This window comes from Bombina bombina, chromosome 2, assembly GCF_027579735.1.
Source record: "Bombina bombina isolate aBomBom1 chromosome 2, aBomBom1.pri, whole genome shotgun sequence".
NCBI lineage: Eukaryota > Metazoa > Chordata > Amphibia > Anura > Bombinatoridae > Bombina > Bombina bombina.
Genome location: NC_069500.1, coordinates 1,136,536,786 through 1,136,555,113, shown reverse-complemented (window position 1 = coordinate 1,136,555,113; position 18,328 = coordinate 1,136,536,786). Strand labels below are relative to the sequence as shown.

The 18,328-nt window shown below is 37.9% G+C and overlaps 1 protein-coding gene across 1 annotated transcript in view; it reads right to left on the bottom strand.

The window, feature by feature from the left end:
* KLHL2 (kelch like family member 2) overlaps positions 1 to 18,328 on the bottom strand; it is a 445,714-nt gene that overhangs the window by 198,111 nt on the left and 229,275 nt on the right. Inside the window, 1 exon segment of the mRNA XM_053703800.1 lies at positions 8,991 to 9,153. Within this exon segment, the coding sequence (XP_053559775.1) occupies positions 8,991 to 9,153 (163 nt within the window).

Genomic DNA, 18,328 nt, shown 5'->3' with positions numbered 1-18,328 from the left:
TTCTGCCGCCTGTGACGCAGTGTCTGACATGGCCCTAATATTATCAGCGCACTCTGTTCTCACCCCAGAGTGATCACGCTTGCCTCTAAGTTCTGGTAATTTAGCCAAAACTTCAGTCATGACAGTAGCCATATCCTGTAATGTGATTTGAAATGGCCGCCCAGATGTACTCGGCGCTACAATATCACGCACCTCCCGAGCGGGAGATGCAGGTACTGACACGTGAGGCGAGTTAGTCGGCATAACTCTCCCCTCGTTGTCTGGTGAAATATGTTCAATTTGTACAGATTGACTTTTATTTAAAGTAGCATCAATACAGTTAGTACATAAATTTCTATTGGGCTCCACTTTGGCATTAGTACATATAACACATGTATCTTCCTCTGAATCAGACACGTTTAACACACTAGCAATTAACTAGCAACTTGGAAATGCTTTTTCAAGTAATTTACAATTATATGAAAACGAACTGTGCCTATAAGAAGCACAGAAAAAATTATGACAGTTGAAAATAATTAAGTTATAGCATCAAATCTTTGTAAGAAATATACAATATTAGCAAAGGATTGTTCCCATTAGCAAAGGATAACTAACCCTGTCAGCAGAAAAAATACACAAATAAACGTTTTTTTATCACAGTCAGCTACACTCTTCACAGCTCTGCTGTGATGATTACCTCCCTCAAAAAAGGCTTTGAAGATCCCTGAGTTCTGAAGAGATGAACCGGATCATGCAGGAAGAAAATGAACCTCTGACTGAATTTTTTGATGCGTAGTAAAAGCGCCAAAAATGGCCCCTCCCCCTCACACATAACAGTGAGAGAGATCAGTGAACTGCTTTAAATTAAACAAAACTATTGCCAAGTGGAAAAAAATAGTGCCCACAACATTTTTTCACCCAGTACCTCAGAGAAATAAACGTTTTTACATGCCAGCAAAAAAACGTTTAACCTCAATAAATCAATTGTTATTTAAAACCTATTGCAAGTCCCTGCAAATTAGGTAAAATCTATGCATACAGTATAAAACCAGTGAAGTACCATTCCCCAGAATACTGAAGTGTAAAATATACATACATGACAGCCTGATACCAGCTACATCTACTGCATTTAAGGCTGAGTTTACATTATAACGGTATGGCAGGATTTTCTCATCAATTCCATGTCAGAAAATAACAAACTGCTACATACCTCTTTGCAGATTAATCTGCCCGCTGTCCCCTGATCTGAAGTTTACCTCTCCTCAGATGGCCGAGAAACAGCAATATGATCTTAACTACTCCGGCTAAAATCATAGAAAAAACTCAGGTAGATTCTTCTTCAAATTCTACCAGAGAATGAATACAACACTCCGGTGCTATTATAAAATAACAAACTTTTGATTGAAGGTAATAAACTAATTAAATCACCACAGTCCTCTCACACATCCTATCTATTCGTTGGGTGCAAGAGAATGACTGGAGGTGACGTAGAGGGGAGGAGCTATATAGCAGCTCTGCTGGGTGAATCCTCTTGCACTTCCTGTAGGGGAGGAGATAATATCCCAGAAGTAATGATGACCCGTGGACTGACCACACTTAACAGGAGAAAATAGTTTTTGTGAGCAAACTGCCGATAGATAGTGATCGAGGCCCAAGTGCCTAGAAGTGTTGAATTTGAAGCCAAAACTGGGCTTGAAAAAGCTTTTGAAAGGCGACTTGAAAATATATTTCTGATCGGCAAGAACTTTAATGACATAAGAGATATAGGACTGAAAAGGATGAAAACGCAAAAAACATTTAAAATATTGTGAATTTTGGCCTGAAAAAGATGCTGCCAATAGATTGTGATTGACGCACAGGTAAAAATCACAGATAATTATTGAAATTTTATCATTTAGTTTTTCATATATTTTACCCGTGTTCCTTTAATGAAAATTTATTTGAAATACCACTTTATAAAAATGTACTGCTGTATATTAGTAGTTCCTGCTTTTGATGGTTTTATCTCAAATGCTTTATGAAAGATTCTAATCTAAATCATAAAATAACTAAGCACTACACTAAAAAAAAAAGTGCAAATAAATTATAATAATTTTAAAAATTTTACAAATGTTTTGTCTAAAAATGTCAAAAGTTGTTTAAGTGTAAACTGAAACTAATATAGCAGAATCAGCACTACCAATCAGAGCAACAGGAGCATTATCTGCTTTCTTCAAAGAGGATGTGTTATGGTTTGTGATTGGTCGTACTGCCTGTCTTTTCTAATTATAAAAATGCTTGGGGTTGAGGAGAGACCTGGCTGTAGTGTAAGCACCCATGGGTAATAAAAAAAAAGCACTAAGATATTATATTACTGTGATTAATAAGCACTAACCATAGCTGTCATTTACACACAGTAAAAACATCTCTTAAATGGATACAAAACAGTGCTCCTATAGTAAAATAAAAAGAAACAGATCGCGTTAAAAAAAAAAAAAACAGCAAATAACTTACTTGTTAAATGTAGCCAATAAGCAAACGCTATCCAGGGTGCTGAACCTAAGTTTTACATTCCTGCTTTTTAACTAAAGATAGCAAGAAAACTAATAAAAATTCATAATAGGAGTAAATTAGAAAGTTGCATAAAATTGCATGCTCTATCTGAATCATGAAAGAAAATATTTGGGTTTGGTAGCTCTTTAATGTTATATGGACAGCACCGTTGTGCTTCATAAAATGAAAAATATATTGAGTTTTCCTGCACAAACATAGCATGCTAAATGCATAATTGTCAGCCATTTGTCACACTTGTGTTTCTAGAATCTGGCTAAGCGTGCCAGATGATTAGAGAAACAAAATGTTAGGATCTGTGACAGGTGCATGATAGAATGTAGGATAATCCTAATGAATGGAATGCAGAGCAGAGTTTAGATTTTGTATTCTATATTAAAGTACTGTTATCCCCCAATTGCTGGTATGAATGCTGGCATGCAGTGTGTCCAACCACACTCTTTATGCTTTCTTGTTTTTCAAAATGAAACTGAAGGTGTTAGAGCCAATCAGAGGCCATTGTGCTTATTTTTAATGTTAGGGCTCCATGTACAAAGCAGCGTAAGCTGCTCTGGAGCCCTTGTGGATCAGGTTTGCACATGCAAATCATTATACTGTTGCTTCTTACACTCTTCACCATCTCTGAGGTGGCGAAGAGAAATCATTGAGCATTCACTCGCTCAGGGCATGAGCATGTAATGATATACACGGGAAGCGGATCCAGTTCATCCACTGCCCATATGCAGCGAAGGCAAGCGGACAACTCCTGAAGTTGAGAAGCCTCTGATAAGTCTGCAGCTACTAAACAAAACAGCATGGCTGAGGGTAGAATAAAATCATAACAAGCAGAGTGTCAATTTAAAAAAATAATTGTGTATATATATATATATATATATATATACATACACACACACATACACACACATACATACATATATATATATATATGTATATACACACACATATATATATATATATATATATATATACACACATATATATATATACACAAACACACACATACACACACACACACAGTTTTGCTCATAAGTTTGCATACCCTGGCAGAATTTATGATTTCTTGGCCATTTTTCAGAGAATATGAATGATACCACAAAAACTTTTCTTTCACTCATGGTTAGTGTTTGGCTGAAGCCATTTATTATCAACCAACTGTGTTTACTCTTTTTAAATCATAATGACAACAGAAACTACCTAAATGACCCTGATCAAAAGTTTACATACTCTGGTGATTTTGGCCTGATAACATGCACACAAGTTGACAAAGGGGGTTGAATAGCTATTAACGGTAACCATCCTCACCTGTGATCTGTTTGCTTGTAATTAGTGTGTGTGTATAAAAGGTCAATGAGTTTCTGGGCTCCTGACAGACCCTTGCATATTTATTCCAGTGCTGCACTGACGTTTCTGGATTCTGAGTCATGGGGAAAGCAAAATAATTGTCAAAGGATCTGTGGGAAAAAGAAGTTGAACTGTATAAAACAGGAAAGGGATATAAAAAGATATCCAAGGAATTGAGAATGCTAATCAGCAGTGTTCAAACTCTAATCAAGAATTGGAAAATGAGGGGTTCTGTTGAAACCAAACCACGGTCAGGTAGACCAACTAAAATTTCAGCCACAACTGCCAGGAAAATTGTTCGGGATGCAAAGACAAACCCACAAATAACTGCAGGTGAAATACAGGAGATGAGGTGTGGCTGTTTCAAGATGCACAATAAGGAGGCACTTGAAGAAAGATGGGCTGCATGGTCGAGTCGCCAGAAGAAAGCCATTACTATGCAAATGCCACAAAGTATCCCGCTTAGAATACACCAAACAGCACAGAGACAAGCCTCAAACCTTCTGGCACAAAGTCATTTGGAGTGATGAGACCAAAATTGAGCTCTTTGGACACAACTATAAACGCTACATTTGGAGAGGAGTCGACAAGGCCTATGATGAAAGGTACACCATTCCTACTGTGAAAAACTGAGGCGGATCGCTGATGTTTTGGGGATGTGTGAGCTACAAAGGCACAGGAAATTTGGTCAGAAATGATGGCAAGATGAATGCAGTATGTTATCAAAAAATACTTGAGGAAAATTTGCATTCATCAGCCCGAAAGCTGCGCATGGGACGTACTTGGACATTCCAACATGACAATGATCCTAAACAGAAGGCCAAGTTGACCTGTCATTGGCTACAGCAGAATAAAGTAAAGGTTCTGGTGCGGCCATCTCAGTCTCCTGACCTCAATATCATTGAGTCACTCTGGGGAGATCTCAAACGTGCAGTTCATGCAAGACAGCCCAAGAATTTACAGGAACTGGAGGATTTTTGCCAGGAAGAATGGGCAGCTTTACCAGCTGAGAAGATAAAGAGCCTCATCCACAAATACCACTAAAGACTTCAAGCTGTCATTGACGTTAAAGGGGGCAACAAACGGTATTAAGAACTTTTGATCAGGGTCATTTGGGTAGTTTCTGTTGTCATTATGATTTAAAAAGAGTAAACACAGTTAATCATGAGTATATATATATATATATATATATATATATATATATATATATATATACACACATACATACACATACACACACACAATACATTATAGTTAATATAATCACAGAAATGCCCATTGAAGAGATTTAGTTGCAGAAAGTTTGCATATTTAATACTAAAACATAACTGCATGCTTCATTTTTTGCCAGGATAGGATTTTGTTTTAAGGAATTGATGCATTAAAGTTAATGCTTCACCTATCTGCCCTATAAACTGAAAAAATTATGTATTTCAGCACCTACAGTCTCTGGCCTTGGCAAATATTTGATATGCATTATGTATACATCAGTTAGGGCTTCTGTTTGCAAAGTCTCTTTATTCTATGCATCACCACCATGAGGCAGCTCCATAAAAAGACAATTAAAGATTGTATAAGATGAACAGATTCATTAAATGGAAAAGAAAAGGTTACTTTTGGTAATGTTGTGTCCTTTGACTTCTGAGGATGGAAGCCATGTTTTTAAAAAAATAACTAGGAATGTGTCAAGTGGTTGTACACAAGCTAGTTGTATTAAAGTAAAAGGAGGAAGAAAGATTGCATAGCAGATGGTGAGGATAGCCAGGCAGAAATAAGATGTATTAATGATGTATATGGCCAGCAAAAATGTAACAGTAAACACCTTGAGATTTTAATATAAAATGTTCAGTTAAGTATAGTAAAAAAAAAAAATGTTTTGCAATATACTTCATTATTTATTTCCCTCTCTTTTTATTTAATTTAGCTCTGAAAATTGTGGATTTTCTAATGCACACTGCTGACTTATCAAGGCTAACCCTGCTACATATATTTCCCTAATTGGCTCCAGCAGATATCACGTCATACGAATATAATGACTGTGGCTAGCCTGATTGTCTACAGACTTAAACCTGGATTGGCCCCTTCTAATGCAGGTGGTGGGTGGAGCTTGGCTACTTAAAAACAATTAATCAAAAGAAAAAATAAATACAATCAGTCATCCTCTATTTTAGAGACAAAAGAACAGAGTGTATTCACTGGGAAAATGATATGTTTGTTGTAGGATAAGACAAAAGGTCATTCCCTACATGGTTACTTTTATTTTAGAGGAAAGTTTACCAAGCTAAGCCCAACACAACTAGCATGATCATTTTACTGTATCTAGCCTTAAAGGGACAGTGTAATTTAAACCCCCCACCCCCTTTAATGTGTTCCCAATTATCAATTTTACCTGCTGGATTGTATTACATTGTTTAAAAATGGGTCCTTCATCTTTTATGTTTTCATTTAAAATAGCTGATTTTGCCTGCTCTGTCCCAACCTATATGGAAAATGTTAGTATTTAAGTAATGGTTATTAAAAAAAATGTAAACAAGAAGGTTGCAATGAAATCACACTTCTAGTAAGGGCTGTGACAGAGAGGTACTAAAATGTTATTTTTCCATTATTCTCTCTAAGGCACCATTCTAAAAAGATCCCTGGGCTGGTGAGATTCTATAATAATGTTTGCCAGCACTTCTATTTTCCTGGTGGAATTCTATAAAGCCACTTTTTACCCTGATAACAGGGTGTCTTGCTAAAGGCGTGTACGGCATTTTCTTCTGGGTAGGAGATGCATACACTACTAAAGTGCACAATAAAATTTGTAATTTTAAAATCTTACCAATAGAAAAATAGAACCATTTACACAAAAATATGCAGGAAAAAAAAATTGCAGTGTTAAGGTAAATCAAAAAACTTAGAATTTGTAGGTAAATTACACAAGAATAATTCACAGAGTAAAGTGTAATTTAAGTCTACTGGATGTGCAAAAAAAAGCAAGAAATTTGTACTTAAAAGTACAAAATACAAAGCGTATTTGTTGTTTTCTTTGTAAAATGGGCTGAACATGGGAGTTCCATGGACGAATATAAAGCTTTCTCTCAAATCCCAGCGTAATTCTATAAACATTTTCACACTACCGTTCTCACGTTTTTTTCTGGCAAGTTAATAAGTGGTGAGTTTTTACTAAAATACTTAACACTATTTATTTTGAAAGGAAAACTTATGCATATGAAAATGACAGTGAATTTAAGGTACAGTGCACTGAAAACAGCATAATTTGATTTCTATTAAGTGTAATATTAATTTTTAAAACACAACGGTTTCTACCTTTGTACTTTGCCCTCCATTGCAAACCTATCTAGCAGAGAGCTCTCATTTGTATGGGAGACATCTTGCCACTCGCAGGGACAGCCCTCTTTTTTTTTTTTTTTAGAGAATTCCATGAGGGTTGTCCCTGCGAGTATTGACGTGGAAAACCACGTCTTGACCGGCAACATTTTTAGAATTGTGGCCTAAGATCTTTGAAAAAATAGTGAGAAATATGATGAAGACTTTATATTAATAGTTAGAAGGATAAAATAATGAGCATTGCTCTCCCTACAAGCTCAGACCATTTTATTGGGTTGTGGTTTTAATTAGCAGAAACAGTTATTTCATATACATAAATAAGCCTAAATGAGTAATATTCTACACATTTTAAACTATGCTGGTATTTACAAGGTATTCAAAACACATTAAGGGGAAACCAATTTTACAGTACACTATCCCTTTAAATATGTCAAACTTAAGTACTGTTACTTCCAATCCGTTTAACACATAGAAAACCATCTGCCTAACTAAAAAAAAAAACTTGGTGTATTGAAACCTTACAAACAAAATAACATCAAAATAAAACTGCAAGCATTTAAAAATACATCAAACATAGCTTAAAAGGGACAGTAAAGTCAAAATTAAATTTAAAGGGACATTAAACACTTTGAGATAGTAATATAAATTGATAAATTGTATATAATAAAACAACTCTGCAATATACTTTCATTATTTATTTTGTCCTCTTTGCCTGTAATTCCATTCTGAAATTGTGAGCTTTTCAGTTCCTGTTAGAAATGCAAGTGCAGAACACTGTTAAATCCAGCACAACCATTGGCTGCACACTCTAGTGACCTATTTATAACGGTCCCTAATTGGCCACAGCAGAGAAGGTAACAAGTTACAACATGGCAGCTCCCAGTGTTTTATAGACACTAAAACTTTACACTTATTTTGTCACTTTTTAAACAACTAATGAAACTTTAAAAAATACATCTACATGTTAGTCATGGACTAATCTTTTCTTTGAATGCATCATTCTATCTAGCATGTATTTAGTGTTTAATGTCCCTTTAAATGGATTGGATAGAGTGTATAATTTTAAACAGCTTTCCAATTTACTTCTATCATGAATTTTCCTTAGTTCTCTTGGTATCCTTTGTTAAACAGTAGCCCTAAGTAAGTTCAGGAGTGCGCACGTGTTCTTAGCCATCTGGCAGTAGTGTTTACAACAATGTTTATAGCAATGCTAAACATATTTACAAACACTGATGCCATAAAATGCTACAGACATTTTGCAGCAGCATGTATAACATTGCTATAAACATTGTTGCAAACACTGCTGGCAGATGGCTATGGACATGTGTAGACTCCTGAACTCACCTAGTATTATTATTTAACAAAGAATACCAAGGGAGTTAAAGGGACATGAAACCCAAAACATTTTTTGATGATTTAGATAGAGAATACAATTTTAAACAACTTTCTAATTTACTTCTGTTATATAATTTGTTTCATTCTCTTGGTGTCATTTGTTGAACGAGCATCAATGCACTACCGGTTTCTAACTGAAGACATGGGTGAGCCAAACGCAATCGGTATTTATATGCAGTGACCAATCAGCAGCTAGAACCTAGGTTCTTTGCTTCTCCCGAGCTTGCCAAGATAAACCTTTCAGCAAAGGATAACAAGAGCAGTAAGCAAATTAAACAATAGAAGAAAATTAGAATTGTTTTGTAACTGTTAAGAACAAATTATGGAAAAACACAACACAGTGTCAATCTGCTCATATCGGTTTAGTTCACGTGGCTATCGCTGGACCTACTTGCCTGCATATGTGCTAGCTTGGTTTAGCAGATCAGTGCACGCATGCATATCAGCAAATGCTCGGATTCCTAAACAGTTAGAGGGATGAAGTTGGGATTCCAGGAATTCACAACACGTCTTCTTCACATCCTGAAGCTGCAGGAGACCAGCTGCCGGCAGCAGAACCTTTGGGAAACACGAAGAACAATGACATCATTATTTGATAGCGAACGTAAAGATAACTTAATGCTTTTTAGATTTCATGTAAATTGATTGGCTCAGTCTGAATCGGCAGCCACTTCTAGAACATAAGAGATGCAAACAATAGTTCATTGCTGCTTCAAGCTATATTCTGAGACAAAATAAATGATCTAATTCATTATCACATGTGACCTCTGCAAAGACTCTACATTTTTCTTTCAAGTGTCAGACAGAGCACACCAGAGAACTTCTATTATCTAATTTGCTTTGTTCTCTTGATATCCTTCATTGAAAAGTTTACCAAGGTAGGCTGAGGAACAGCAATGCACTTCTGAGAGCAATTTGCTGATTTGGTGACTGTACGTATAATCTTGTGATTGGCTCACCTGATGCATTCAGCTAGCTCCCAGTAGTGCATTGCTATTCCTTCAACAAAGGATACCAAATAAATAAAGCACATTTGTAAATTGGAAAGTTGTTTGAAATTGTATGCTCTGAATCACAAAAGACAAATTTGGGGTTTTATGTCCCTTTAAAAAGCTAAATTTACAGCCAGGAGCTGTAACACAGTGATTAGTGGCTACATGTGTAGTGGCTCACCAGCTGAGAACAGGGCAAGAGTTTCATTTACCACGTTTTAATAAACAGAGTATCAATAGTTAATACGATTTCTTGCATCTTAAAACAGTGCCCCTTCCTTTTTATATGACCTAGGTAAAAATGATCACTTGAGCATTCTCTGTCCTAGGAAGCCGTTGATTATACAAAATACTATTCATCTACAAAAGAAAAAAGTTTAAAGAAAAATGTTAAAAAGTAATAACACTAAAAAAATAAATAAACAGAAAATGGCTAAATGTAATTTGTGTGATAATACTTCTTACAGTTTTTTTGAAAACTCTAATCTAGTGATGTAGTTTCATCATGTCACTGGCTCCCTAAAGGACAATGCTGCTAATCAGATTTGATTGAAGTACAATAAGAAAAACTTACCAACAAGTACAGTAGCAGACATCCCAACCTGCAAAAACTAATTTCAGGGAGGTGGCTTCACCCGCTTCTGCGCCGCCCAACCCTCCCAGTTATATATTGGACGCCTTGAAACCCGAAATAAGATAGAGACTTATCATTAAAGTAGCTTCCCACTTAAGGCACATAAAAAAGTCACTTTATTGCACAACCACATACAACAAACCTATTTTCCAGTTATCGTACGCTTGTTGAATGCTTAAATATTTTAGAATACGAAGTTTAATTACGTGCAGTAAATAAGGTAGCATTTGTGTTTTTATTTTATTAAAATCAGTGGGGGCTTTTTTGTTACTGATGCATGTTTTAAGGGTTCTATAACGTCCCAGCAACTAAAGGCATTCCTTTAAAAAAATACTTTTACGGATTTTGGCCACATTGGATCATGGTGCTTGGAGTTTCAGGGAGATTACATTCCATTTGCTGGCATCAGTGAGTCGCTATTACAGTCAGGGAGACTCCCTGAACTTCAGGGAGAGTTGGGATGTCTGCAGTAGGTTGAGACAACATAATATTAAATACAAAAGGACCAACTGCAAAATCAACTTCTTGAAAAATCTGGCGTGCTGTTCCTAGCTTGACTGTCCAAAAATTAAGAATCTGTAGAGTACTTTTATTACAGTGCCAGTTTGTCATTTCCTTGCTTCTGTCAAGTCTTAAAAACAATAGAGCTTCCAAGAAATGAAACCAGCTGAACTTACGCATGTAATGTTTATAATTTAACTCTATCTGCTATCTGATCTAAAGTGTAAAGCAACAAGACATAAAAGGCAAAAAAGAATTTATAAAATACACTTTGGTCATCAGTAATGCAAGCTTGCTGTAGTTAATATAATAGCAAAGCCAATTTGTCTCTATATATCTATATACAAATATCACTCTCTGGCTACTAAAAGTATATCTGGTTCCTAAAAATGCTTACTGGCTCCTAAATTTAAGATTTGCAGACTCCTGCACTAGTAAAATGGTCACAGAGCATGTGATGTCCTTTCTCATCTATTTTATTTAAAAGAAAGCTTATTGCAAAAGGCTTTTTGACAAATCTGAAATTCATTACCGTGCATTCCAAATTTGAATAGTATGTCCCTTTATGGAGTTCTCGGAGAAACAAATATTGGACAACCTAAAAGCTCATTTCTAAAAGGGGTATGAAACAGTGCACCTTTAGTAAAGAAACATGTCAAATCAAAATAAACATAAAAAGAAACGTCAAAAAACTTTCTTGAAAAATTAGCATTGAGAAATTCTCAGTGTAGCCACCGATATATAGGAAGGGAGCAACCATTAGAGAACGTAAAGGGACAGCCAAGTCAAAATTAAACTTTCATGAATCAGATAGGGCATGCAATTTTAATCAACTTTCCAATTTACTTTTATCATAAAATTTACTTAGTTCTCTTGGTATTATTTGTTAAAAGCTAAACCTAGGTAGGCTCATTAATTGATTTCTAAGTCGTTGAAGGCCATCTCTTATCTCAATGCATTTTGACAGTTTTTCACAGCTAGACAACACTAGTTCATTTGTGTCATATAGATAACATTGTGTTCACTCTCATTGAGTATTTATGAGTCAGCACTGATTGGCTAAAATGCAAGTCTGTCAAAAGAACTGAGATAAGGGAGCAGTCTACAGAGGCTTAGAAACAAGGTAATTGCAAAGTATATTAATATAACAGTGTTGGTTATGCAAAACTGGGGAATAGGTATCAAACCTTAGAGTTGGGAAAAATTATCAGAGCAGAAGGAAGTAAGTTTTCTTCCAGGATAACGCGGCTTAATTAATGTGTCCTTCACAAAGATAAATCTGCCCGATTCTAAGTCATCTTCTCTAATGAGTCCAATTCTCAGCTGGTCATCTAATGGTTAATCGGCGACCTGGAGCAGCCTACAAGCCACAGTGTGTCACACCCACTGTGAAATTTGGTGGAGGATCGTGATGATCTGGGCGCGTGCATCAGCAAAGCTGGAATCCGCAGATTTATCTTTGTGAAGGAAGCATGAAGCAAGCCACGTACAAGGTTATCCTTGAAGAAAACTTGCTTCTGTCTCCCCTGACAATGTTCCCCAGTTCCGAGGAATGTTTTTCGAGCAGGTCAATGCTCCATGCCACACAGCCAGTTTTGAAGGAGTGCATTGTGTGACTGTAGGTCGGGGACCAGGGAGAAAGAGACCTTGACGTGGGCCTATCACCATTTGGCCAAAAGCTTTTAAAAAACTACTAAATCTTCAATTTGCTTTTAATCCAGCTGCTAGTTTGGAAGAGAGTGTCAGACTATCTATCTATTATATATTTATATATATATATATATACACACACACATAAATATATATATATATATATATATATATATATATATATATATATATATATATATATATACACACACATACATATATATATGTGTATATATATATATATATTTTTTTACACACACACATATATATATATATATACACATATATATTTATATACACTGTATATATACACACACATATATATATATATACACATATATATATGTGTGTGTATATATATATATATATATATATATATATATATATATATATATATACATACATACACACATATATATATATCTATATATATATATATATATATGTGTGTGTGTGTGTGTGTGCGGCCGTCAGGTCTATGGTGACTGGGAGTCCTCTGTATGATGGACCGCCAATTGAGTTCTTATGCGAATTGCTCACTTTATGTTTAGAAAAGAAATTTTTTAAATTTGAGAGGGAGTAATACCTGCAGATCTCCGGAACAGCCATGGGTTCGAACATGACACCCACATATGCCAATCTATACATGGCATGGTACGAACGAGTAGCCATGAAGCCGTTTACCCACCCCCACATCAGATACTATGTACGGTACATCGATGATGTGTTTCTGGTGAGGGGAGGTAGCAAAGATGAGCTGGAAGAGTGGGTGACATGTTTGAACACCATGGACTGTCCAATATGTTTCAGACTAGAGTATAATGAAGCAGTGATTCACTTTTTAGATCTTAACATATACAAAGTGATGGCCTGTGATGGATACTCCTTCGGCACATCGTTATATACGAAGCCAACAGACCGTAACTCTTTATTAGAGGCTAGGAGCTTCCACCCCAGACATCAAAAGACAGGGATTGTCACCTCTCAACTGATACGAGTCATCCGCAATAATAGTGAGGTACTCACCATGATGGAACAACTGATGGAAATGGAGAGGAAATTGGTGGCCAGAGGTTATGATGAGGAGATGCTCCGAACTATCAAGGATAAATTACTCGAGAACCCTATGAAGGGGAAATGGATGGAATCCAATATGGGAACTGAGCAACTTAATTTTATAACCACCTATACCCCGGAAAGCAGTGCGCTGAAGAGAGTGGCACAACTACATTGGCCAATCCTAGAAACGGATCCATCACTTCCTTTTCATAAGATGAAACCTCCACGGATGGTCTACCGCAGGGCGGAGAACCTGAGGGACATATTGGTGAAAACAGATCCAATCAATTGTTATCAGAAAGATACCTGGCTAAAGACATCCAGGAATGGATGCTTCACATGTGGAAGCTGCATTACGTGCAATACCATGATGAGGGGCCAGACCTTTCAACATCCACACACCAATAGGCACTACACTATTCGGCACAGATTGACGTGTACGAGTACATACGTCATTTATATGCTAATTTGCCCATGTTGTCTGATCTATATTGGGAAGACTATAACGAGCTTCAGGGACAGGATGGTGAACCATCGCTGTGCAATCCGGGAGGCGCTGAACAAAGGGGACTCAGAACCACTTTGCTGATCACAACCACAGTTTATCCAGCCTAAGATCAATGCTGATCGATCATGTACCCCCACTGACAAGAGGTGGGAATAGGGCCAAGAAATTGCTACAGATTGAAACAAAATGGATTCACATATTGGATACATTAGTACCAAGGGGAATGAATACTGTCCTTGAATTCGGACCATTCTACACCAAATAATCATGATGGAACTCACATGTCACTGGATCACAAGCTGTTACCGAAAGTGTATCCATATGGATGATCGTCCTAGTGGGTACCCACGGGTTTCTATACATGCTCCAGGTGATATGAAGGTGGTAACTTAGGGTAAAGTAACGGTATACATTATTAGGCCCTTTGTTAGATTTACCAATAGCCTTGTTAACTCTCCAGAATCTTTGTGGGTGATTATGTGCAGACACTAATGATTAGAACATGTATGGAAATTGTTTTTATTTTTTGTATTTTTGGATGCGATCGACACTTCATACTGTGCTATGTATAACAGGTAATACATGACAACCGTTGTACTTTGCGGATGTTCTGCATTGTCTTGCCATAATAGTATAACAGCTGAGCACTGTTCATCGGCTTACACGCATGATAACGGCGTTGTTTACAGGTTACCATGGTTACTAACAGGAGCGTGATTGCCTTGTGACGTAAAACGCAGATACGGAGCGTGATGACGTCACGACATTGTAGTTGGATCTCATGCACGAATACAAACACACTTGTATATAAGACAGGTAAATTTGATGTGCGATAGGTGTGCTTTTTGGGAATTGGGTTTCTCGATGCTTTTATGACATTTGACAAAAGTGTTGTTAGACACCGAAACGTTATTTCGTTTTTTTAAGATGGATTGAAATTAAAAGTTATTTCTTAGGAAAAACAGTGAGTGCCTTTTTTGATGGGACGTATATATATATATATATATATATATATATATATATATATATATATATATATATGTGTGTGTGTGTGTGTATATATATATATATATATATATATATACACACACATATACATATATATATATATATATATATATATACATACACACACACAATTATATAATTATACACCTTTTACCTCTGTAACTACCTTGTATCTAAGCCTCTGCAGACTGCCCCCTTATTTCAGATCTTTTGACAGACTTGCCTTTTAGCCAATCAGAGCTGTCTCCATGGTAAATTCATGTGCATAAGCTCAATGCTATCTATATGAAACACGTGAGCTAATGCCCTCTAGTGGTGAAAAACTATCAAAATGCATTTAGATTAGAGGCGGCCTTCAAGGTCTAAGAAATTAGCATATGAACCTCCTAGGTTTAGCTTTCACCTAAGAATACCAAAAGAACAAAGCAAAATTGGTGATAAAAGTATGTTTAAAATTACATGCCATATTTGAAACATGAAAGTTTTTTTTGGACTTGACTGTCCCTTTAAATTGACTGAGTAGAGTATGACATTTTAAACAACTTTCCAATTTACTTCCATTACAAATTTTGCTTAATTATCTTGGTATCCTTTGTAAAAGAGTAATTCTAGGTGAGTTCATGAGCGTGCATGTGACTTTAGCCATCTGGCAACTGTGTTTGCAACATTATTTAGTTCTCAGGAAGTGCAAATCTTAACCTTAGACTGACAAGGATTTGATCATTATTTGTATGGAAAAACAAAAATTATGCTTACCTGATAATTTCCTTTTCTTCTGATGGAAAGAGTCCACAGCTGCATTCATTACTTTTGGGAAATAAGAACCTGGCCACCAGGAGGAGGCAAAGACAACCCAGCCAAAAGCTTAAATACTCCTCCCCTCATCCCCCAGTCATTCTGCCGAGGAACAGGGAACAGTAGAAGAAATATCAGGGTGAAAGGTGCCAGAAGAATATAAAGACGCCCTACATAAAATTATGGGTGGGGAGCTGTGGACTCTTTCCATCAGAAGAAAAAAAAATTATCAGGTAAGCATAATTTATGTTTTTCTTCTTAAATGGAAATAGTCTACAGCTGCATTCATTACTTTTGGGAAAAACAATACCCAAGCTATAGAGGATACTGAATAACAAGACTGGAGGGTACAATAGGTGGCCCATACTGAGGGCACCAGGCCTGAACCTCTACCGAATAAAAAAAAACGCTTTGTCCGAAGCTGAGAAAATTTTAAGAGGAAAAACCGCAGTGACACTGGCTCGCAGTTAGTCCAGAAGCCAAACTAGAGACCGCAAACGGACTCGACTGAGCCAACAGTCCTCCAGGAGACACTGTCGCCCAACAAACGGTCCCCCACCGCTCATCTCCACAAATGAAGGAAACACCAGCCGAAACCCCCCAAGGGAAGAAGGCAAAGGAGAACCAAGGAAACCGAAAGGTCCCCGAATACAAAAAGGAACACCTCCACGAGTGAGCCCAGTTCACAGAGACCCAAAGGGGCCCAAACAGGGAAAGGAGGCCAAGCCTATACCAAGCGAAACCCGGGATAAGACCGGGCACAGAGACAGAACAGATGTCTCCCCAATATCCTGCAAGCACGGAATGCAATGGAAGAGGCAAAGTCCTCCCAGTGTCTCGTCATAGAATACCAAGATATTTGACCATGAAAAAGTGTGTTCTCAAACTTGGGGTTTTTCACCTGGGTGTATTACACAGAGTCCACAACAGGACGACACAGAGGGTACTTGTGAGGTAGAAGCAGCAGTCAAACAAGAAACAGACCGCAAAAGCAACCCCCATACAGAGGGCACGTTCCAGGCAACCTAAGTCACCGGACCTACACACAGGTCCCTGAAAGGGGAACACAAAAACCTCAATCGAGGTCTCCCGAGTAGAAGGGTATACTCTCAGAACCCAAAGTAAGAGTAAACCCTCTTCTAATTTTGCAAGTTGAAAGGAAAATCTATACCCTAGCAGACTAAGCTAACAGGATAGACTCAACAAGCTCCCACATCCAGAGGAGACTGCGCAAACGCCATTCCTTAGACCACTCGGCCATCCTGAACTGCAGACCCACACTCAGCTGGACCAAACCAGCCTCCGGGATCCAAGACAGGGAAACAAAGGAATCCCAAAAAGGTACCGGAACGAGCGTAAGGATAGCACAGCCATCCCCACAGAGCACAAGTACAACCCGACTCTGAAACTGACAAAAAGGCCATAGACATAAGGATCAAAAAGGCCCAATAAGTCTGCTTGGAGCCAGCAAGACCCCAGGGGGAACCAATCCCACCTTTCCACCTCCCATCCAGGAGAAGCAACAAGCAAGGACTCCATCTCCATAGGGAGGAGAATATCCCCTAAAGAAAAGGGATGATGCCGGAAGGGCAACAACTGTCGTCAAGGCCCGAATGCAGCGGCTAATGGGAAGTGAAATTCCCAACACAGATGTCCTATAAAAGGACCCCCCTACAAGTAGCTTGCCAAGCAGAGGCACAGCCAACCCATTTGGGAATCCACGGGTACACTGGCAAGTTGACCAGGGGAATGCAACCCTAAGGGGCACCAGAAATTGGACATCCAGCGCCAGCAGCTGGGTATGGACCAACCACCCTTGAGGCTCAAGAGACACACGGCTAACCACCAGATGACATGGGCCACTCTGTGGCAAAGAGTAAAAAATATTTAGAAAACCTGGCCAACCGTGACCAGGTGAGGTAGATGCAGCAAGGACATAGCCCAAGTTCCCACTACCATGGAACACCCTGACCAGCCCTAAGATCCAAGATTCCAAAACCACCCAAGACTGGGTCAGTAAAAAGGCCAAGCAAAGCATCAGCAACCTGAAGTCTCAGGGAGAAAAACAGGTCTGGGCACCTAGTAGTTCAGGCAAACCTTACCCTAGAACTAAACACCTCAACCGGCCAAAAAGCCAGGCACAAGGGTATGGATGCATGTCCAGAGAATCCGGATAGCAAGAAGAATTTGAAAGCTCTGACCAAATGAAGGAACCATCCCTAGCTAAAGTTCAACGCTTCAAGAAGCAAGGCTAGAAGTCGTATGAAGATACTTCTCAGAGCCTCAGGACAACAAAGGGATACCTCGAGGACCACAAAATCCTACTAGCAGGACTAGTCTCCCTAACACCTCTGCACAAGCAGAGGACACAAGGAAGAAAAGGCACTAAGCCTACCCAGCTCCAGAAACCCCAAACTAAACAAAAGTCCCTGCAGGGAACAACCATCACCTGGAAACACAGATTCCTAAAAGGAGAGCCACTCACCCGGAGGCAATGGAAGAAGACCCAAAGGCCTCTTTATAACTCAGTCAAGAGTAAGAGCTGCATCTAAATATACTAGAAGCAGCTACACGTACACCTGCAAG